General features: G+C 41.4%; 2 protein-coding genes across 2 annotated transcripts in view; one reads left to right on the forward strand and one right to left on the reverse strand.

Moving 5' to 3' along the window:
• Positions 1–959, forward strand: part of LTBR (lymphotoxin beta receptor) — a 6,399-nt gene extending 5,440 nt beyond the window's left edge. Inside the window, 3 exon segments of the mRNA XM_014451605.2 lie at positions 52–64; positions 66–124; positions 127–959. Coding sequence (XP_014307091.1) covers positions 52–64; positions 66–124; positions 127–293 — 239 coding nt within the window. The 3' untranslated portion in view covers positions 294–959.
• Positions 960–3,071: 2,112 nt separating this feature from the next.
• Positions 3,072–22,953, reverse strand: part of VAMP1 (vesicle associated membrane protein 1) — a 51,971-nt gene continuing 32,089 nt past the window's right edge. The window contains exon 5 of the mRNA XM_014451609.2: positions 3,072–3,326. Coding sequence (XP_014307095.1) covers positions 3,274–3,326 — 53 coding nt within the window. The 3' untranslated portion in view covers positions 3,072–3,273. The remainder of the gene's footprint in view (positions 3,327–22,953) is intronic.

The following is a 22,953-nucleotide window of genomic DNA, read 5'->3' on the forward strand; positions in this document are numbered from 1 at the left end:
TTCCTTCCCCCACAGTGCGCTCAGCCCCTCTCACTCTGCTGCCCTCCACAGGTACCAATGGCATGTGTCGGCAAAGGCGGGTCTGTGACTGTCACTGGCAATATCTACATCTACAATGGACCCGTACTGGGGGAGCACGAGGTCCTGGAGACCCCCCTGCGCCCCCGGAGCCTCCATACCCCATTCCCGAAGAGGGTGCCCCTGGTCCTCCCGGGCTCTCTACACCCTACCAGGAAGATGGCAAAGCTTGGCACCTGGCCGAGACAGAGACACTGGGATGCCATGACCTCTAACAGGACCAAGGACCCAATCTGTCACCCATGCCTCATGGTGTCTGGAAGAAGCCAGGAGAAGGGAAGCACAAGAGCACCTTCTCCCCGAGGCTTCCCTGCCCACACAGGATTGACAGGGGGCCTGGGTAGGGCCCCTGAGAGGCAAGCCCTAAGGGGCCAGGCCTCAGACACCTCCGAGAGCAGGGCCGGGCACTGGCTGGGTACCGTGCCCGCCACAGGACTCTCACTACTGCCTGAACAGGCCTGAGACTTCATTGCAGATCCCCTGGACACTGGAGCTGCACCAGCTCAGCTTCAGGCAGACAGAGCATATGATGCCTGCTGCTGCCCACCATGGCGCTCTGCACCCAAAGCATGGCATAGAAGGAAGCCAGCCACATGGTCACTTGCAAGGATGTCACGGAACCTCTGACAGACTCGTGGCACTCATCCCAAGCTTCAGAGGCCCCTTGAGGACCTGCACTTCGCATGGACTGAGGTAGACCCTATATGAATATGGAGTTACATGGACCATCACCCCTCTCCTCTGGAGAAGAAAAGGAGTCATTAAAAACTGGGGGTTTGGGTAGGGTTACTAGGTAAAAGGAAAGTTTCGGAGAGGAAGTAAAATGGCAAGTGTATTTATAAATTGTAACCACATGCAAATAAAGTGGAGATTGAGACCTAGATAATTTATTTTCTGGGGATTCATATAGAAACACTATTCCACTGGGCAATGTCAAAGGCAAAGGTCAAAACTAAAATATAATCCCACAGAGGTATGTCTATGAGGGACTGGTATATGTGATTCTGTTAATAACAGTATTAGCCAGTGATCACTGACAACATGCCAGGCCTTGTTGAAATGCTTTGCAATAATAATTTATGTAATCTTCACAACATCCCTATGAACTAGATACTACTACGATTCCCGTTTAATGCCTGAGGAAACCGAGGCACAGAGAAGGTATGTCACTTGCCCAATTCAACTGCAAATGGCAAAGCTGGGATTTGCACCCAGTTAGCCTGGTTCTAGGGGCCTCGAGTAAAAACTCCACGTACCACATCCTTCCAGAATTTCTTTGCAGGGGTAAAATGGGCTGGTTTTCTCAGGGAGCCAGACCCCCTGTATGTTCCACAGGCATGAACCCTCACAGCCACATTGCAGAGTGCAAACATGTTCTGCGGGGTTGACTGAAGGGGAAAATATGACTTGAGGCATAAAATGTGAGAGGCCAAGTTCACATTCTGTTGGTGTCGAGATCTAGGCTGACCTCCTGTCACCCAGAAGGAGCACTCAGGATTTTTATTTTGTTTATTTCTTTTCGTCTTATTTTATTTTTTGCCCGAAAGAAGTTGAAATCTTCTCAAGCTCTCTTAGTAAATGTTTGGGCCCCCAGAATTTATTTACCGTGCTGCCCGGTAGAGACGATCTTAGCTTGAAGGATTGTAAAGGGAGCGGCTGCCAGCTGTCTGCTCCTTCCATAAAAGGCCACCATCTGGGTCTCATGTTAAGAACTCTGTGGCTGGGGCTCATCAAGATTGGGTGGTTCTAAAACACATACTCCAGGAGTCGCCTGATCCAACCGAGGGGATGGGTTATTTAAGGTTGACCTCATGAAAGTATTCCAACCATCTTCCTTGGTTGAGAAGTCAACAATGGTGAGCTGTATGTTTAGATAGTGAAATCCTCCTGCTTTGCAGTACGCTACAGCCAGACAACATGAATCCTTAATCATTGTTCCCATGTGTTCAGATAAAAAACAACTCTTTTACACTGTCAACAATATGAAAGGAAAAACACTTTTAGAAAGTGGTGCGAAGACAGAGTTCTATGTAACACCATTCAAATGTAAGATTTACACCTTCCTGTATTAATCTGCTAGGATTGCTCTAACAAAGTACCACAGATTGGGAGGCTTAAACAACAAAAAAATTATTTTCTCACAGTTCTGGAGGCTACAAGTCCAAGATCAAGGTGTCGGCAGAGTTGGTTTCTTCTGAGGCTTCTCTCCTTGGCTTGCTGATGGCGTCTTCTCTGTGTATCTTCACAAGGTCCTCCTCTGTGTGTGCCTGTGTCTTAACCTCCTCTTCTTATAGGGGAACCAGTCATACTGGATTAGAGCCCACACTAATGACCTCACTTAAATTTAATTTTCTCTTTAAAAACCCTACGTCCAAATATAGTCACATTCTGAGGCACTGAAGGTTAGGACTTTAACGTCTGAATTGTGGGAGACACGACTCAGCCCATAACGCTGCCCATGCTTGTCTTGCCAGGGTCGAATTCATACAGACTCCAGGAGCACGCGTTAGACTGAGGAGCTCCTGTCTAGAATGAAAGCTGATAGAAAATCAGTGAAGACAGCCTCTTGACAGTTGCCTTAGAAAGATGGGACCCGATACAATAGTAGTTAATAACGGGATAATTAAGCCTGAATCTAGGTAGCCTCTCATGTATTAATTTTGAGAACCCCACTCCGATATTACAGGGAGCAAAAAGCCAATACTGAATCCAGCAATGTGAACATGGGTACGGCAAGGCCAGGGAGGAGGCCACGCCAGCAGCCCAGGAGAGAGATGGATTTAACTGTGTCAAGTGGCAGCAGTGGGATATGTCGGGGTAGACAGGCCTGGTAACTAAGAATTTCTTTTTCAGAAGATGGAGTGGTTCACATTGGCAGCTGTAATGGAGTCTTTCTGCAACCTACCCAGCAGACTTCCACACCTTCCCTAGCAACAGAACCCCTTTTCTGTACCAATACAGACATTCCATGATGTCAGGAGGAGCGGCCCTTCCTCTAGAAGCCAGTAAAAAACCATTCCCCTTTGCCAGGAATTGGTTTAGAATGGGGCCTAGGATCCATTTCAGGCCAATGACAGTACAGAAACGTCTCATTCCTAGGACAAAAAGCATCGTTAGGGAAAAGTTTTTGGTTTTCCTTGTCCTTTCTTTCTTGTTTGAGGACATGAAGCCTGAGCTGTCGCAGCCATCTTACTGTCACGAGGAAGCAGCCATGGAGATAAAAAGCCAATCCTCTGAGGACGGCGATCCTGGAAGAAAAGAAAAAACGAGGCATCCTTGAGCAGCTGAACAAGTCAGTTTGGGCTTCTTTTTATGAGAGAAAAGCAAACCCTCATTTGTGTACATCACAGTCAGTCAACTTTTCCTCGCCTTTTTTAGGTTTAATTTTATCTGTTTCCTTTTTGTGGCCAAATAATTTATTGACATGGTTCAAAATCCAAAAAGTATCCAACAGTAAACAGTGGAATGTCTCTTCAGTCTTGTCCCTCAACTACCATGGTCCTCTCCCTTGAAGCAACCAATGTGACTGTTTCTGATGCTTTTCCAGAGGTAACTTATGCACATTCCAGAATATATATACACATATATTTCGTTCCTCTCCACCCACCCCTCCCCCCCACAAATGGTAGCATGTTCTCTGTATATTCTTCCCCTTGCCTTTTTCATTTATCAAAATAGCTTGGCCAGTCCTAGCTGGTTTGGCTCAGTGGATACAGCGTCAGCCTGTGGTTTGAAGGGTCCTGGGTTCGATTCCGGTCAAGGACACATGCCGGAGCAGCCAATCAATGATTCTCTCTCATCATTGAGGTTTCTATCTTTCCCTCTCCCTTCCTCTCTGAAATCATTAAAATATATATATTTTTTAAAAATAGCTAGGCCATAATTCCATATCACTATCACAAAACTTCTAAATTTTTTTTTTATGTCAGCATAGTATCTCATTTATATGGCTCCACCATTTAACTAGATCCCTTTGAGGATTTTATTTTATTTTTTTAATATATTTTATTGATTTTTTACAGAGAGGAAAGGAGAAGGATAGAGAGTTAGAAACATCGATGAGAGAGAAGCATCGATCAGCTGCCTCCTGCACACCCCCTACTGGGGATGTGCCTGCAACCAAGGTACATGCCCTTGACCGGAATCGAACCCGGGACTCTTCAGTCCCCAGGCCAACGCTCTCTCCAGTGAGCCAAACCGGCTAGGGCCCCTTTGAGGATTTTAAATTCATTTCCAATCTATTACATTCTATACTAATAAACTATGTAGTTTTGCACATGTAGGAGTATTGCCATCAAAATTTTGCTAGAAATGAAATTGTGGGTCAAAGGTACATATAATATTTTGATAAAAATTACCAAATTGTCCTCCATATAGATTGAATGTCAGCAATATTTAAGAGCGTCCATTTCCACATATAAACACCAACATTTCTGTGCTATCAAACATTTTGATCTTTGTCAATCTGAAAGGTGAAAAATGTTATCTCAGTGTAATCGTTAGTTGCATTTCTTATTGTGAGGGACATTTTCTATTTCACTGTGAGTGAACATTTTCATATGTTAAAGAGTCATTTGTAATTAATTTTCCATTAACTATTCATATCTCTTACTATTTTCACTGGACAATTTCCTAATGTTATCTTATCCCAGATCATTTATTGAACAATAATTTTTTCTTCACTCATTTGAAATGCTACCATTATAAATCAAATTTGTGTATAAATTTGAATTTACTTCTGGATTTTCCATTCTCTTCCCTCTGTTTTTTTTAATTTGTTAGCACCACAGTCTTTCAACTATTTTAGCTTTATATTTTAATATCTATTTGAGTTCCTTTTAATCTTCTTTTTCAAAATTTTCCTAACTATATTTTCTTATTTCTTATTCCACATGAACTTTAAGATCAACTTATCTAGTACTCCCCTCCAAAGAACTCCTATTGGTATTTGTATTGAGATTGCATTACACATCTAGATTACTTAGAGAGAATTGACATCTTCCTAGTGTTAGTCTTCCTTTCAAGAACATAGTTTTCCTTCCTATTTGTTGATTCCTTTTGTGTCCCTCGGTAGTATTTTAATTTTTAAAAATATAGATCTTGAGTATTTCTTGTTAAGTTCATTCATTCACAGGTGCTGTATCTCTGTGTTATAGAAGGGGATCTTTTCTATCTTTTAATTTTTTCTACTTAGCCACCCACTAAATTCTCTTATTAAGTACTAGAGGCCCGGTGCACTAAATTCATGCACTGGAGGAGGGGGTCCCTCAGCCCAGCCTGTGCCCTCTCACAGTCTGGGACCCCTCGGGGGATGTCCACCTGCCAGCTTAGGCTCGATCCCCTGGGCCGGCAGTCATACATCCCTCTCACAGGCCGGGGCTCTTGCAGTCCGGGACCCCTCACTCCTTACTGCCCACCTGCAGCAGAGGCAGGAAAGGCTCCCGCCACTGTCATGCGCTCGCCAGCCATGAACCCAGCTTCTGGCTGAGCAGTGCTTCCCCTGTGGGAGCGCACTGACCAGGGGCAACTCCTGCATTGAGCGTCTGCTCCCTGGTAGTCAGTGCACGTCATAGTGACCGGTAGTCCCGCCATTCAGTCGATTTGCATATTAGGGTTTTATTATATAGGATAATAGTTTTGCAGTGATTATCTTAGGGTGTCACCTATAAATAATGTGAAACTTATCTCTGTCTAACTTTTATATTTCTAATATTTTTTAAAGAAGCATTTTTTAAAATAAACTTTTAAAAATTTATTTTATTGATTTCAAAGAGGAGGGGAGAGATAGAAATGTCAATGATGAGAGAGAATCATTGATCGGCTGCCTCCTGCATGCCCCACACTGGGGACCGAGCCCACAACCCAGGCACATGCACTGACCAGGAATGGAACCGTGACCTCCTGGTTCATAGGTCGATGCTCAACCACTGAGCCACGCTGGCCAGGCTATGATTGCTTTTTTAATATTGGCCTTGTATCTTACAACTTTGCTAAACTCACTTCTTAGTTCTAAGAAACATTTTATAGATTCCTTGGTGTTTTTACATAGACAATCATGTTATCTTTAAACAAAAACAGTTTTATTTCTTCCTTTCCGTTTTATATGCTTTTTATTTATTCTCATGCCTAATTAAGATACTGGCTAGGACTTCCAGTGTGATACTGAATAGGAATTCTGGTCATAAACTCCTTACAGCCAAATGATCATTTCTGTCAGAGCATTTACACTTAGTGCGGCATTTATAGGCTAGCTATAGCAATTGTGCAAACACTAATATGCCTAACATTTGGAGAAGCCAGTGTGGAGTAGGGATAGACAAAAAGAAACAACTAATAGGTTCTATAAAGCCGTTACATACATTTTTATATTCTTGTACTAATTTGATTACTCTTTTCCCACCTTGATCTCCTGCTACTTGTACCTTATAATAAACCTGTGCAGAAATATTTAGGACAGAAAGCGGCTGATGGTTAGATAGATCCAGTTCTTGCACTGGTATTATATCCTGAGGAGACTTTAATTCAACTCCCAATACGTTTGATCATCAATATCAGTATTATCATAAGACATTTTCATGAGGTAGTCAAATCTTACCAACACCACCAGTATTACACCTTATCACAGTATGATATCCTATGTAACAGATGTAGTCTGAAAATTATGAGTTAAAAGATACTGGCATAGCCCCGGTCAGCTGGCGTGGCTCAGTGGTTGAGTGACGACCTATGAACCAGGAGGTCACGGTTGGATTCCTGGTCAGGGCACATGCCCAGGTTGAGGGCTCGATCTCCAGTGTGGGGCATGCAAGAGGCAGCCAATCAATGATTCTCTCTCATCATTGATGTTTCTCTCTCCCTCTCTCTTCCTCTCTGAAATCAATAAAAATGTGGGTTTTTTTAAAGATAGTAAAAATGATGTGGGAAAAAGAGCTGAAGAGGAATTTTCAGGGAATAGTTCTTATAGATAAGCCCTGCTAATGTGGGAATAAAGGGAGTCAGGTTTGGGGGTGGAAGGGAGAGAGATACTGGCAGATTACTGAAGTTCCATTTAGTCATTTTCAGTCGGTGTAAGTCACCATCATACCGTATGAGCAGGATATCTCCTAGAGCAATGTCCATTCAGGCTGCCATGGGATCTTATCAGGTTACAAAAGCAGGGGTTGTCTCAGCAAACATAGCTTTACCCTTTCTAGGCATCTGGTATAATTATCTAAGAGATAATATTATTCTCTTGCTCTGAGTCTTTCTAGAGGCATTAATACTATGTTGGATTTCCCTCATTGCATAACCGACTTATTCCTTTACTTTCAGTGATTATTTCTCTTTTTCACCATTTATTTTTCTCCCAACATTTCCACCTTTGGAAAGTACATTAGTTCAGCCACTGTGCTGGTCCAGATTGCTGGCAGCAGTTCTAGTTTAGCAAGTCCCTCCCTGACAGTCAACTCGCATTCATAAAGGGATGGAACTAGTGGGCTGACCCAACCACTAGGCAACACAGCAGAATTCACTGTTAACCCTGACTTTGCCAGATCAGTGAAGGCACAGTCCACCCTATCAGGTCCTCAGGAATTCTGGCATGAAGGTTTAAAGGTATGATTAATGTTGCTTGCTTAGGAATCCTCCCTGCTTCCAGCACCCACAGTTGCACCCTTGATCCTGGGACCATTGCATCACGTAGGGAAAACAAAAGTTGAAATGATGTGGGGAAGACCTGTATAGTGACACCACCATTCTCCCTAACCCCCCCTTTCCCATCTCCTCCAGAAAATTGGAGGAATCTATCCAGGAGGAACCCGCTTAACCCCCCTGTGTTGAGTGTGAGCATACACTCGGAAAGGCATGCAAGCTAGTCTCTCTTGCTTTTATCTTCCCCATTTTAATTTTTTTATTGATTTATGAGAGAGAGAGAGAGAGAGAGAGAGAGAGATCGATTTGTAGTTCCACTTATTTATACATTCACTGGTTGATTCTTGTATATGCCCTGACCAGAGATCAAACCCATAATCTTGGCATACTGGGACAATACTCTAACCAACTGAAATACCAGGCCAGGGCTATCTCTCCCCATTTTAGACAGCAATTGTTTCAAGTGCCCATTCCAATTCTCTGTTAGACCATTACTCTGAGGATGATATGCAACATGATTTGTCCATTTGATACGATATCTCTTGGCCTACTGTTGGGCACTATGGGCTATAAGTAGTATGCATCCCTTGGTCTAAAGAAACATTAACTCAGAGGCCAAATTTGGTACAGTATCTTCTACTAGTATACCAATCTTTTTGTAGTATTTTGAGCATCTGTGTTGTTAAAGAACAAAAATTCAACCAAGTAAACTTAAGATCTAATTGGCTTTATATAATGATTCATGAAGCAGGAAGCATTCCATGTAGTAAACTCAGGAGCTATAAGTTTCTATAGGCTGAAACAGGGTGGGACAAGGAAGTTAAAAGAGTGGATGGCTTCAAGCAAAGTCATCTTCCCTTAGGAGAAGGCAAGGGGTCTTATCAGGCAGGTTCCCTCACTAGTGCTGACCAGAAAATTCTAGATTGACTGGTTTAAAATTCCACTCCTGGGAGAGGCTGAAACTGCAATTAAGTTAGGCTTACCACAGTGACTCCATTTTGGGTAGGTTGTTTATTTTTAACTGTGTCTACCACCAGGTATGCAAAGTCCAGAATGTCTATCCCTGTCAGGACCCTGGGGCTACCAGCATTGGTCCAATGTAATCTACTTGCCAACTAGCAGGGCCTCCCCCAAGCCCACACCCAGTGAAATCTTCCCAAGAGCCAGTTTCTGTCTCTCTTGTTGAAAGAACAGTTCTTGTTGGCATTTTTGAGCTTCACAGGGTGCAAGAGGAGTATATCTATATTCAGCCCATTTCTGCATTACTACAGCACCCACATGTCCACTCATTTCATGGGTCCAAGTGGCCATCTCAAGAGAGCACACCATAAGGTCCACTTGACAGTTCCAATCACCTTCCGAATCTGGAAGAAGGTTCTTCTGATGGGCATTGACATGTCTTACTTTAACAGACCCCTTAAATTCCCAGAGTGATTTCTACAGGGCCATGCCCCATACAGGCATCCCCTTAATAGTCCAGTTTTCTATCACCTATCTACCTTAACCATATGGCTAGGCCATTGGCTATTGCCCATGAGTCTGTAAAAACCCAAACATAGGATTTTGAGGTGGTTTGTTGTTGTTGTTGTTGTTGTTGTTTTACCATTGTTCAATTCTTTCATCACTGCTAGAAAACAGCATGCAATTCAACCCAGTGAGAGATGGCCTGTTTCAATCAGCCTTCCATCTAACTGTCTTACTGCAGCAGCTTTTCATACAGGATGCTGTCCATTCATCTTAGAACTACCACCAGTTTTCATCCAAACTTTCACCGTAATTCCATCAACCATTGCATCTGCATATTCTCCTAATCTAATGTAACCTCACCCCCATTAAGACTTCACCAACAGGTTTTGGAATCACAATGCATTGGGCTCCTGTGTCAAGGAGTCCCAGAAAAGTCTTTCCCCAGCCATTTTATCCACACATGCATATGATTTTGGATCCCCAGCTGGGGTTCAGGCCAAGAGGGTCCTAACTTCTCAAATCTGTGTTTGGTCAAGAATTAAGGTCTGACCCAGTATTCTCTTTTATTTTCATTTTATTTTTTTATTTTTTTTAAATATATTTTATTGATCTTTTACAGAGAGGAAGGGAGAGGGACAGAGAGTCAGAAACATCGATGAGAGAGAAACATCGATCAGCTGCCTCTTGCACACCCCCCATGGGGATGTGCCCGCAACCAAGGTACATGCCCCTGACCGAAATCGAACCCGGGACCCTTGAGTCCACAGGCTGATGCTCTATCCACTGAGCCAAACCAGCTAGGGCCTTTTATTTTCATTTTAGTACTCTCTTTTATTTTCATATTACCAATAACAACAACCAAGGATCTATATGTTTAGCCTGCTTCCTTTCATTTTTGCATTTACTTACATATCCAATATAGGAATCAAGTCTACCATCATTTATAAATTCCATTATTATTAATGGCAGCACAGATACAGTTTCAGACCATGAGTGACTAGGTAGCCATCCAGAGATCAAAGCATCAGAGATTTATCATCCCTCCCCCACTTCATACTTTCTTTTCCCAAACCACATGTTTCTGTGAGCCGCGGCTATTTTTACCCAATCCCACTTCTGACACCAATTAATACAATCCATTTTTATTCACAACATTTCTGACACCAAATGTGTGGGTTTTTCACACCAGTATATTCTCCAATTCTCTGCAGACACTAACTAGGTGTCTTACAATTTAATTCCATTTTGATACTAACTACCCAGAGTTAGCAAGTTACACACAATTCTGTCCAACTTGGATTCAAATCAGGGGTTCCCAAGACCCTTTTTCAGTTTTGATAATTTGCTATAACAATTTACAGAACTCAGAAGAACACTTTACTTATTATTACAGGTTTATTATGAAGAATATTTTAAGGGACACAAATGAGCAGAGAGATAAAGAGATATATAGTGAGAGGTTTGGAAGAGTCCTGACCACAAGAGCTTCTGTCCCCATGGAGCTTGGGGTGCAACACTACCCAGCTCATGGAGTATTCATCAACCTGGGAGCTCTCTGGGCCCTGTCATTTAGAGATATTTATGGAGGCAGCTTCATCATGTAAGAATGATCGCTTATTAACTCAATTTCCAGCCCCTCTCCCATTCCTGGAGGATGGGTGGGTAGAACTGATAGTTCCAATGCCAAATATATGTATTTTTACATATAAACTAGAGGCCCAGTGCACAGATTTGTGCACATTGAAAGGAAATTAATTAGAAGAAATATTTTAGAGGCAGGGGAGGGACCACGGGAGGTTGGCTCCAGGGTGTGTCCAGCCCCTCTCACCCTGTCCTGATCAGCTGGACCCCAATAGCAAGCTAACCTACCAGTTGGAGTGTCTGCCCCCTGGTGGTCAGTGTGCATCATAGCGACTGGTCAAATGGTCGGATACTAAGCCATATTAGGCTTTTATTATATGGGATATATATATATATATATATATATATATATATATATATATATATATATACACACACACCCCCACACATATATATATATGTAGCTCAACCTCACCAAATAGTCATGAAAATACATATTAAAATAACAAGATACTATTTCATACATATCAGATTCAGCAAAAATTAAGAAATCTGATGATACCAAGAATTGACAAGGATTTAGAGCAGTGATGGCGAACCTTTTGAGCTCGGCGTGTCAGCATTTTGAAAAACCCTAACTTAACTCTGGTGCCGTGTCACATATAGAAATTTTTTGATATTTGCAACCATAGTAAAACAAAGACTTATATTTTTGATATTTATTTTATATATTTAAATGCCATTTAACAAAGAAAAATCAACCAAAAAAATGAGTAGGTCCGCCATCACTGATTTAGAGCAACCAGAGCTCTCATACATTACTAAGGATAATATAAATAAATAAAATCATTTTGGAGAGCAATTCAGCCATATATATATAATGGAGATATTTGTAGAAAATTATAAAAATATGTATGAAAATGATGAAATCAAATTCAGGATATTAACTACTTCTGGGAAGAAAGGTAGGGGGTAGGAATATATAAAGGTCCTCAATTTCACACACAATGTTTCATTTTTTAAGCTAAGTCATGGTTACATGTGTGATTAGATACTATTATCTACACTTTTTTACATGCCAGAAATATTTCATTAAAAATATTTTTTTAAAAGAAAACAATAGAGAGAACTTACAGGTTCCAGTGATAACAGACTAGGTTTTTTTTTAGTCCAAACCTCTGGCTGAAAGCAACTAAAAATAATGGATACTTTTTTATTTTTTTTTTTATTTTTTTTATTTTTTTTTTTTTTTTAATATATTTTATTGATTTTTTACAGAGAGGAAGGGAGAGAGACAGAGAGTCAGAAACATCGATGAGAGAGAAACATCGATCAGCCGCCTCCTGCACATCTCCTACTGGGGATGTGCCTGCAACCCAGGTACATGCCCTTGACCGGAATCGAACCTGGGACCTTCCAGTCCGCAGGCCGATGCTCTATCTACTGAGCCAAACCGGTTTTGGCAATGGATACTTTTTTAAAATCATGCAAAAAGCACCAGAGATGACAAGATACTAAGGAATTACCCAGAAAAAAATCTGAGAGACAGTGAGTATCCAGACATACAGGTGGCAAAAGCTAAACTCTCACTTTGCCAAAAAGGAAATCCAAATGGCCAATAAACACATAAAAAGTATTCACCCTCAACAGACATCAGAGAAATACAAATAAAACCACATCCACCAGATTGGCAAAAGGTCAAAACTCTGACAGTACACAATACTAAATGTTGATATGTGTGTGGAGCAACCAGGAGTCTCACATACTGCCCAGGAAGTGTAAATTGGTTCAATTGCCGTGGAAATCAGTTTCCACTATCTGACAATACTCTATGGTCCTGCCAGTCTACCCCGAGGTACATACTTAGAAAAATGCATGCATACACTTACCAGGATACTTGTACAATAGGGTCAGTAAAAGCAGTGCTCATAATATTGGTTCCAAAACTGGAAATAAATCCAATGTTCATCATCATGAATAATGGTATAGTCACTTCATTGCTAATAGTGAAAGTGGGTGAACTATAGTGAAACTTGGCAATAAGCATGAATCTCAAAATCATTTTGTTGAGAAAGAGATAGAAAAGAAAACATACAGTGTGCCCTGGCCAGGTAGCTCAGTTGGTTAGAGCATTGTCCTGATACACCAAGGTTGCAGGTTCGATCTCCGGTCAGGGGACATACAAGCCTCAACCAATGAATGCATGAATAAGTGGAACAACAAATCAATGTCTCTCTCTCTCTCTCTCTCTCTCTCTCTCTCTCTCTCTCTCTCTCCCTTTAATCTCTCTCAACTCAATTAAAAAAAATTTCAAAAGGAAACAGTGTGATTCATAAAGTTTAAAAAACTAAACTACAGCCAAAACCGGTTTGGCTCAGTGGATAGAGTGTCGGCCTGCCGACTGAAAGGTCCCAGGTTCGATTCCGGTCAAGGGCATGTACCTGGGTTGCGGGCACATCCCCAGTAGGAGGTGTGCAGGAGGCAGCTGATCGATGTTTCTCTCTCACCGATGTTTCTAACTCTCTATCTCTCTCCCTTCCTCTCTGTAAAAAATCAATAAAAAATAAAAAAATAAAAAACTAAACTACATTGTTTAGGGATGCATACATAAGAGTTGAAACTAATATAACAAAAAGCAAAGAAATTATTATCACCGAAGACCGTGTACTCATTGCTCTAGGAAGGAGGAATTTTATTTGATCAGAGAAGGGCACATGAATGACTTCTGAGCATCCTATAATGCTCCATCTCTTGATGTAGGTGGTAATTACCTAGTAATTTCACTTTATAATTATTCATCAAATATACACACACTTATGCAATTTTCTGCTAAAATGTATATTTCACACATAAAGTAAAATAAAAGGGAACAGGTTTGGGTTAAGTATGGCAAAGGACCTTAAAGATTCAGTTTTGAGCATTTTGAGCATGAAGTACCTGTGAGGCAATCAAATGTTGGTGCCAAATAGATTGGAGACAAATTTGAGAGTCCTGGATACATAGATGATAAGTTAAGCATAAGAGTAGATAAGATCGATCACCTAAAAAGCGTGTGTGAGGGTGACATGAGAAGAGGGCCTAAGACAAGACCCATGGAACTCCACATTTAATGGTCAAGTAGAGGAAGAAGAGCTGGCAAAGGAGACTGAAAAGCAATAGTCACAGAAATAGGAAGAAACCAAGGAAATATTTGGTGGTGTGGGGCAGATAGATTGCAAAGGGGCATAAGGGGACTTCACGGGGTGATGGGAATATTCCATAACTTGATTGGAATGGTGGTTATATGGGTAAATACAATTGTCCAAATTAATCCAACTGTACATGTAAGACCTATGTGTTTTACTGTTATGTAAAGTATACTTCAAAACAAATACCAGTTTCTTTTAAAAAAAAATAAAGCTTTTTTCAGGTGCTTCTGCATCCTGCCACATTGCAATTACTGGAAAATGTTATCAGAAATGAAGAATGCACAATCATTTATCCTTGGGGTATTGAGATTTAGGGATCCTGCTTTAATATATCTATTAAATGGCCCACAGTGGCTTAATTTAGCTGGCTTGGGCTACGATGTTGTGGAGCCATTCAAGAGCTCATACGGGAGATAATTTTGGAAGAGCAAGATAACAGAGTTCAGAGAGCATCACTACTGGTTACAGATTTGAGAAATGATGATAAGACTGAATAAGGTCTGGCTTGGAAGGAGAAACCCTAGCTGGGTAAGATCTTGGAAGGAAGTGGTACAAAGGGTCAAAGTGATCTTTTTCGGTGGGCAAGATTGTCACTGGAATAGACTCAAGACAAGATCAGGATTCCCAGTTGGTATGTGCTCAGGTTTGAAATATGGACAAAGGGAAGAGTGACTGAGCCTTCCTGGGAACAGTAGGCTTAGTGAGGCTCTCTGAGGGGCCCCAGCCTCTGCAGCCCTTTTCCCACTCCCAGGCCTTCAGACCAAGGCTGCCTGACCTGAAGCAGAGTCACTTTCCGAACTCCAACCCAGCACCTAGGCCAGGACCTTGCCTGGTAACTGACTCTCCACTTCATTTTCTAATCTCTAACTCTGCCTCCCATTCAAATGTTGCTGCTGAAGCAAAGCCTTTTCCATTGGAAACCAAAATTATAGCCCCAGCCTGTCCCTTTCCTGGTTTCAGCTTTGGCCCTGAACCACAGCCAGTAATAGTAATGTGGTGAAAGTCATGGTGTGGGAGTAGTGCTGTTGTTGCCATAGGACTAGTAATTAGAGTAGTGGTAGTTGTTATTATAGTAGCATCAGTAGCTTATATTTAATGACACAACTATTTTCAGGCCCTGAACTGAATGTTTAAATGCTTTATTATTTTTTATATTGATTTCAGAAAGGAAGGGAGGAGAGAGAGAAACATCAATGATGAGGGAGAATTACTGACCAGCTGCCTCCTGCATGCCCCCTACTGGGGATCGAGCATGCAACCTGGGCATGTGCCCTGACCAGGAATCGAACCATGACCTCCTGATTCACAGGTCAACGCTCAACCACTGAGCCACCCTGGCCAGGCTACTTTATATTATTTAATTCTAAGTTTCCCCTTCTTACAGAGGAGGAAATAGAAACTCTTTGTAAATACTCTGTTATGACTTTGTTGTTCCTATTCATTATAGGAAAAAATTGGAAGATTCAGGTTATCAAAAAATATAAAATAAAAGTCATCCATCATCTCACCTCTTTAAGTTAACTACTACTATGCCCTACCAGGTATAAATTCTTCAATAAATTTTTAAAAACAGAACTATGCAGTACGTGGTTTATTTTTCTTATTTCATCCAGGAAGATGTCTAACTTTTCTCCATTAATAAATATGCTTTAAAAAATCATATTAATAGCTATTTTATATTCCATCTTTTATAATACAATACAACTATCCAATCTCCTTTGTTGGACATTTAGATTGTTTCCTTTTTTAAAAAAAGCGCTGTTATAAAAAATTTCCATAGACCATCTTTATAGCTAAGTATTTGCATATATCTTCATTTATTTCTCTAGGATAGATTCCTAGAAGTAGACTTGTTTCATTAGAGAGTGTAGGCATTTTTAGGGCCTTGAAGTCAGACCCCCTGACCGTGAATCCTGGCTTAGGGCATGTGGCCTGAGGCAAATCACATCTGCAATGTCCAAAACCATCTTCCAAAGTGGCTATACCACTTTGGGTGCTGAGTTCGTGCTCTGTGCTCCTTCTTCTCCTCTATTTGCTACTTATCACATTTTCCTATTATTACTCTTTGTCCATAGGTGGCGCACTCTTCCTTGATTGTAAACCCTGGGCTTGGCCTGTGCATATTCTTCACTGTGTCCTCACCAGGACCCAGCACACAGCTCAGTATCTAGTTAAAGGCAATTTGGTGCTGCAGAAGGAGTAACAGTCTGGAAGGAAGACACCAAGGTTCCATTCCCAGCATTACCACTACTAACATTGTGATCACAGCAAAGCCCTCAGGACCTGGCCTCACTGTCCCTACTCATCACCTCACTCCATGCTTTTACACTGGGAATTCTGAGATAATGGTTGTCAGAACTAATCGTTTTCAGAACACACCTTGCTCTTGCACATTTCTATGCCTTTGCCCACACTCAGGATGGTAGCCTATATTGTGCCTTCATACAAATTAGGGAAAGATGGCCCTGTCCGGGTAGCTCAGTTGGTGAGAGCATTTGATCCAAGGTTGCTGGTTAGATCTCCATGAAGGTACATACAAGTATCAACCAATGAATGCATAAATAAGTGGAACAACAAATCAATCTTTCTATCTTTCTCTCTCTCCCTTCCTCCCTCTCTCTCTCTCTCTCTCTCTCTCTTTCTCTCTCTCTAAAATGAGTAAATAAAAAAATTAATAATTAGGAAAAGATGCCTCTTCCACCCTGTGGAGTGCAGCTAAATTTCTGGCCCCACTCATCCCTTGGCCTAACACCATATTGCATTGACCAGCCTGCAGACCATTTCCAAAACCTGGAACAAATTCAGCTAGCCCACCTAGCAAACCCCTTGCATCATGTCACAGCTCAGATGCTACCTCCTCTGTTAAGTCATCTTGCTCTAGCTAGCTGATGTATTTGGCTTCCCTGCTAAGCTTCCCTTATTTTTTGAATAGCCTCCATTAAAGCCATTATCTTTATTGAATTATGGTTGTTTGCCTACATACCTCTCTACCCAATTAGGTTATTTTCATCAGTGTTTTTCTTCTTTTATTTCTCATACAAAGCCCACCTGACACATAGGAAGTGATTGATAAGCTTGAATGAATGGATGAATGAATGAGTGACATTTTACATCTCTGGTACTCGTGCTGCTTGTCTGAGAATAAAGGAATCAAATTAAGAGATGCCTGGAATTCCTACCAACTCTAAAATTCTCTTTTCCAATATACATTAAGTAAACATTTAGTGAACAAAGTGCACCCAACCAAAAGAAAAATCCCTTTAAAGATGTGTCTTAAAGGGACGCGAGTCAATTTGTTTAAGTTTTCTTCTAGAAGCGAGGCAGTATGCGTTTTTTTATTCTTTTATATTTTGTCTTGTCTCTGGAAACTCCTTAGAGACATTTCCGACCATCTGAAATAGAGTTTAAGAAGAGTTGTTTTAGGAAAGCCTTCCAGAGAATGGCTTTCACCTCATTATGTGGATGACCTAGTTCTGTTATTTGTCTTTCTTAGATATTTTCCCAAAAGAGATGACTGTTTTCAACACAAGGAAGCTTTTTAGGTTCAAAGAGGCTAAAGTTACTTCTCTTGTGAGAAGAAATTTTACCCTGTGTTCTTCCTCCCCCTCCAGAGATCTTGTCCCTAAGAGAACATTGCCAATCTCCTCAGAAGGGCAGCAAATCTATTCAAGGGCAACAAGTTTCTGAGACCAATGGAAGTAGTGATCTAGAGTGGGGGGCTTTTACAAACTATGTGGGTCCCTGGATCCCCAAAGAGTTCGTTATTTCCCTGGAATTCCATACACAACATTGTGTGCATGTGTATTTTCTAAAGAAAGATCAACAACTTTCTTCAGATTCTCAAAGGAGCCCCTTAACTCCAAAAAAGCTAAGTAAGAACCACTGGTCTAGAGTCTGGGCTAAAATAGCCTGGAAAGTACTTCAAAGGGGCTTTGAAGATCAGATAATGCTCTGGTGTATTATTTGGATTATACTAAAGAAGGGTTCCCCAACAGCCACAGAAGGGAGTCCTTGGGACTGAGTCCCTCTGCCCATACAATGGTCTTCCCTAAGCGCTTCCCCAAATCCGTTGGACTTGCTGAAATCCAGCCAGCTCTGCAGATACAGGGAAGTTTTTTGGGGGGTAGGGAGGGGGGTGTCGGAGGTGTGACATCTCTACTCTTATGTTTCAATAGCAGTAATGGCCTTGGAGAGACAGAAGATTGGGTTCCTGAGAGGGCACAGACCCTCTGAAAACAAGAATCACTTCTGCCACAAGGGGGCACCCAAAGCCCAGACAGATGGGACACCAAACATCCTGCCTCCACTCAAATCAAGCCTGTGACTGGAGACCAGATTAGTCCCTCCACAGGGACCCAACGCTTGAAGCTCCTGGTATTACAGTCGGCCCCAAAGCCCTCTACCCACACCCAGTGTCCTTTAAGGGTCCTCAATGCTCTTTTTAGTGCAAAGTTTGTGTATGGTTCTTGCTGGCTTCAGTCCTCTCCCTAGGGGTGACCTGAACCCCACATTCCTCCCCAGAGTCTGCCCTGGATATGTCATTTGAATGGCAAAGATCCTGATTCTGGGTGAACGTAGCACACACACTTCTGGTCTCCATTCTTGGAGTTACTCCTGGGCCCTCAGGGTTCACACCCAGTGTTCAGAGCCATTAGCATGATTTCAGGGTTGTGAGAGAGCCCTGCAGAGGTATGCAGGGGGTGTCATAAAATATCTCTAGAGCTCTGATCCACTCAGACAAGAAGAATAAGGAGAGGATCCAGTATTCACTTAGACCGGGTTACTAAGAGTAGCTGTATCTTGGTTAGGGATCCCGACTGCATTGTACTCTAGTGAGGATGCAACTTAGATCCAGAAGTCAGGATGCAAATCTGAACCCATCAGAAGGATATGGACTTAGACAAAATCAAAAACATCAAATGCTTAGAGTTCAAAACATTTAAGGAACTTTAGTGTACTCAATCAAGAAGACTTGTCTACATGTATGTAGACCCCAGGTCTGGCATCCCATCATCAAATCTCTGGCAAATAGACAACTTCAATGTTCTTAAGATGATAATTACAGATCATGGTCATAGACTGTCCACTTGAGATAGTAAAACTGTTCCCTTAGTGGACAGGTATACTTTTAACTCCAGGAAAGTTTGAAATTAACAGGGTGGCTTTTTAGTATGTCATCTTAGCTAAGGTGAAACTATATTTCTTGGAATTCACTCCCAGTATGGTTCCTGGTTAGGGTTGGCCACAAGAGAAATGTGTTATGAGATTTGAAAGGTAAACAGCCAGAACTGAAGCAACAGCAAGGCCTGTGTGCATCTCCATGGCAAAAGGAAGATGTGGAGAAAGTCAAGAATACAATGTGTGAACAAAATGGAAATATCAGTAAAGAAATAGAAAACCTAAAAAGAAACAACAACAAAATTCTAGAGCTGAAAATCACAATAACTGAAATGAAAATTTCACTAGAGAAGAAAGAATCAGCAAACTTGAAATGGGACAAATATCATCCCAACAATATGAATATTTAATACCACTGAACTGAATATACTGGTTAAGATGGTCAAGTTTATATGTACTTCACCACAATAAAAAATGTCACCCAAAAAGTCAAGATTATTTTATTTGTTTTATTATAAGTTGTCAAACAAAATCTATAGGTTGAAATTAAAGAAAAACAAGTAATATTTTCAAATTTTTATTAGATTCAATTTGTAATTTGAACTTAAAAACATAAGGAAAAATAGATTTTGACATTGATGACTTTAATAAACTAGTATCTAAAATTTAAATACCATAACTATGCATAGACTTTTTTTCTGTGCCCTCAAATATCAAAACACATAAACTTGCAATAGCCTGCTTCTTGCAGCTGTCCCTAGTTAGCGTTCCATTCCTTTGGCGTGAAAATGTTATGGGGTCTCCTCAGCCCCAGAGCCACCACACTGCCCATCTGAATTGCTAACTCTGAGCGCTAGTAAAGGTGAGATTTGTCCCATGTGTCTCCCATATACCTCCTCCTGGTGGATCTTCCCACTCTTTCCATCCCATTATGAACTCTATGCCACTTGAGCAATCGTGAACTCTCACACTGCCCAAACCCCAAGAAGGAAAGGAGCTTAATAATCAACTCATACTCCCAGGAACATTAACTGGCACCTTCTGGGTCAAGCCCTGTACAGGGTGTTCCCTGTACATGTTACTGCTCACATCCACCCTGTGAGGTAAGTTCCCTCATCCCCATGTTATAGTGGAAACTAGCAGCTTGAGCAACTGGCCCTGCTAACAAGGGATCCAGCAGAGAGATGGCCTCGGACATGGTTCAGGCAGCACATATTTACCTTGAATGGTCCTCCACTTCTCTGATTTTTACCATATGGTTGATCCTTATATACCCTCCCGACTCCTCTAACTCCACCGCCTCCAGGACCCTGCCTGAACCTGTCACTCTCAATATTCCTCTGTGGCAGTGATTTCCAACCTTTTTCATCTCGTGGCACATAAAACAATTAGTAAAATTCTGTGGCACATCAAGAAATATATTTTTTGCCTAACTGACAAAAAAAAATAGGTATAGCCCTGGACGGGTAGTTCAGTTGGTTAGAGCATCATCCTGATACAGCAAGGTTGCAGATTCAATCCCCAGTCATGGCACATACTAGAATCAACCAATAAATGCATAAATAAGCAGAACAACAAATCAGTGTTTCTCTATCTATCTATCTCTATCTATCTATTCCCCCAATCTTCCTCTCTCTCTAATATCAATAAAATTAAAATGTTCAAAAATATAGGTATAATTGTGATTCATTCACACTGGACTGCTATTGTTACGTTGGCTGTTGTCATTTTTTGATTTGACAATCTAAGGAAAAACAGGCCAATACTGCTAACCAAATAGTCAGGTATTGCATGTTTAAAAATTCTGGTGGCACACCAGTGTGCCATGGCCCACCGATTAAAAATCGCTGCTCTGTGGGCATGACGTCCATTAAAAGAGGGAGGATGCTGGCCCAAATTGCAAGTAAGAGAAGATTGCCACAGCCCTGCCTTCAGGGCTTTAGAGGTGCCCCCAAACCCTGAAGAAGACCCACTCTGCTCCTCTCCCAGTGAGGGAGCCATCGGAAGTAAAGTGAGTGTGGGAACGATGAGTCAGACACGTCTCCCTTTGTGTCATAGACTCAAACTCTACACCTGTGACTTCAGATCAGTCACAGGGAAGCTTAAGCAACGGCCCACAGGATGTAATAGCAACACACCTACACCCCAAGGCATCACCTTCCAACTCTGTGGAGTAAACAACTGCCTCCCTCAAAAGCCAACGTGTGAGGTGAACAATGAACACTTTGAAAATGAAACTAAGAAAACAATTCCATTTACAAAACCATCAAAAAGAGTAAAATGCAGCCCAGCCCACGTGGCTCTGTGGCTGAACGTCAACCTATGAATCAGGAGGTCACGGTTCAATTTCTGGTCAGGGCACATGCCCGAGGTTGTGGGCTCGATCCCCACTGTGGGGCACGTAGGAGGCAGCCGATCAATGATTCTCTCTCATCATTGATGTTTCTATCTCTCTCCCCCTCTCCTTTCCTCTCTCTAAAATCAATAAAAACATTTTTAAAAAATAGTGTAGTGCTGTCCTGGCTAGTGTGGCTCAGTTGGTTGAGCATAGTCTCATGCACCAAAGGGTCACAGGTTTTGATTCCCCACTCAGGACACATACCCAGGTTGCAGATTTGATCCCCAGTCCAGGTTCTGATCAGGGAGTGTGCAGGAGGCAACCAATTGATATTTCTCTCTCATATCAATGTTTCTCTCTCTCTCCCTCTCTCTTCACCTTTCTTTAAAAATCAATAAAATTTATATTTTAAAAAATACTGTGGTACTGGTATAATGATATTAGACCCCAACTCAAATCATATACAAAAAGTAACTCAAAATAAATCTAAGAGCTAAAACTATAAAATTATTAGGAAAGAACAGGTGTAAATCTGTGTAACTTTGGATTAAGCAACAATTTCTTATTATGACACCAAAATCACAAGCAGCAAAAAATAAAAGACAAAGAAAAATTAGATTTTATTAAAATTTAAAACTTTTGTATATCGAAGGACACTATCAAGAAAATGAAAAAACTTCCCTAGCCGGTTTGGCTCAGTGGATAGAGTGTCGACCTGCAGGCTGAAGGGTCCCTGGTTCAATTCCCGTCAAGGTCACATGCCTGGATTGCAGATCCATCTGTAGTAGGGGGCGTGCAGGAGGCAGCTGATCAATGATTCTCTCTCATCATTGATATTTCTATCCCTCTTTCCCTCTCCCTTCCTCTCTGAAAATCAATAAAAATATATTTTTTAAAAAAAACAGCCCTAGCCGGTATGACTCAGTGAATAGAGCGTCAGCCTGTGGACTGAAGGGTCCTGGATTCAATTCCGGTCAATGACACAAACCTCAGTTGCAGGTTCCTGGCCCTGGCTGGGGTGTGTGCAGGAGGCAGCCAGTCAGTGTGTCTCTCTCACATGGATGTTTCTCTCTCTCTGTCCCTCCCCCTTCCATTCTCTAAAAATCAATGGGAAAATAACCTTAGCTGAGGATTAACCAAAAAATAAAAAATGAAAATGAAAAAACAGCCCATAGAACAGGGAAATGTTTACAAATCATGTTTCCGATAAGGATTTAGTATCCAGACTATATAAAGAACGCTTACAATCCAAAAAAGGGGGCAAATAATCCTATTTAAATATAGACAAGTGATTTGAACAGACATTTCTCAATGAAGATATATAAATGGCCACTACACACTTGGAAAGATAGATGCTCAGGTCCTGGGCAGGTGGTAGCTCAGTTGGTTGGAGCATTGTCCCAATATGTCAAGGTGTGGGTTCGATCCCCAGTCAGGGAACATACAAGAATCTACCAATGAATGCACAAATAAGTGGAAAAACAAATCAATGTTTCTTTCTCTCTCTCAAATATCAATTTTAAATAAAGATAGATGCTCAGCACCCATTCATCT

Source organism: Myotis lucifugus, unplaced genomic scaffold (genome assembly GCF_000147115.1).
Source record: "Myotis lucifugus unplaced genomic scaffold, Myoluc2.0 scaffold_10, whole genome shotgun sequence".
Lineage (NCBI taxonomy): Eukaryota > Metazoa > Chordata > Mammalia > Chiroptera > Vespertilionidae > Myotis > Myotis lucifugus.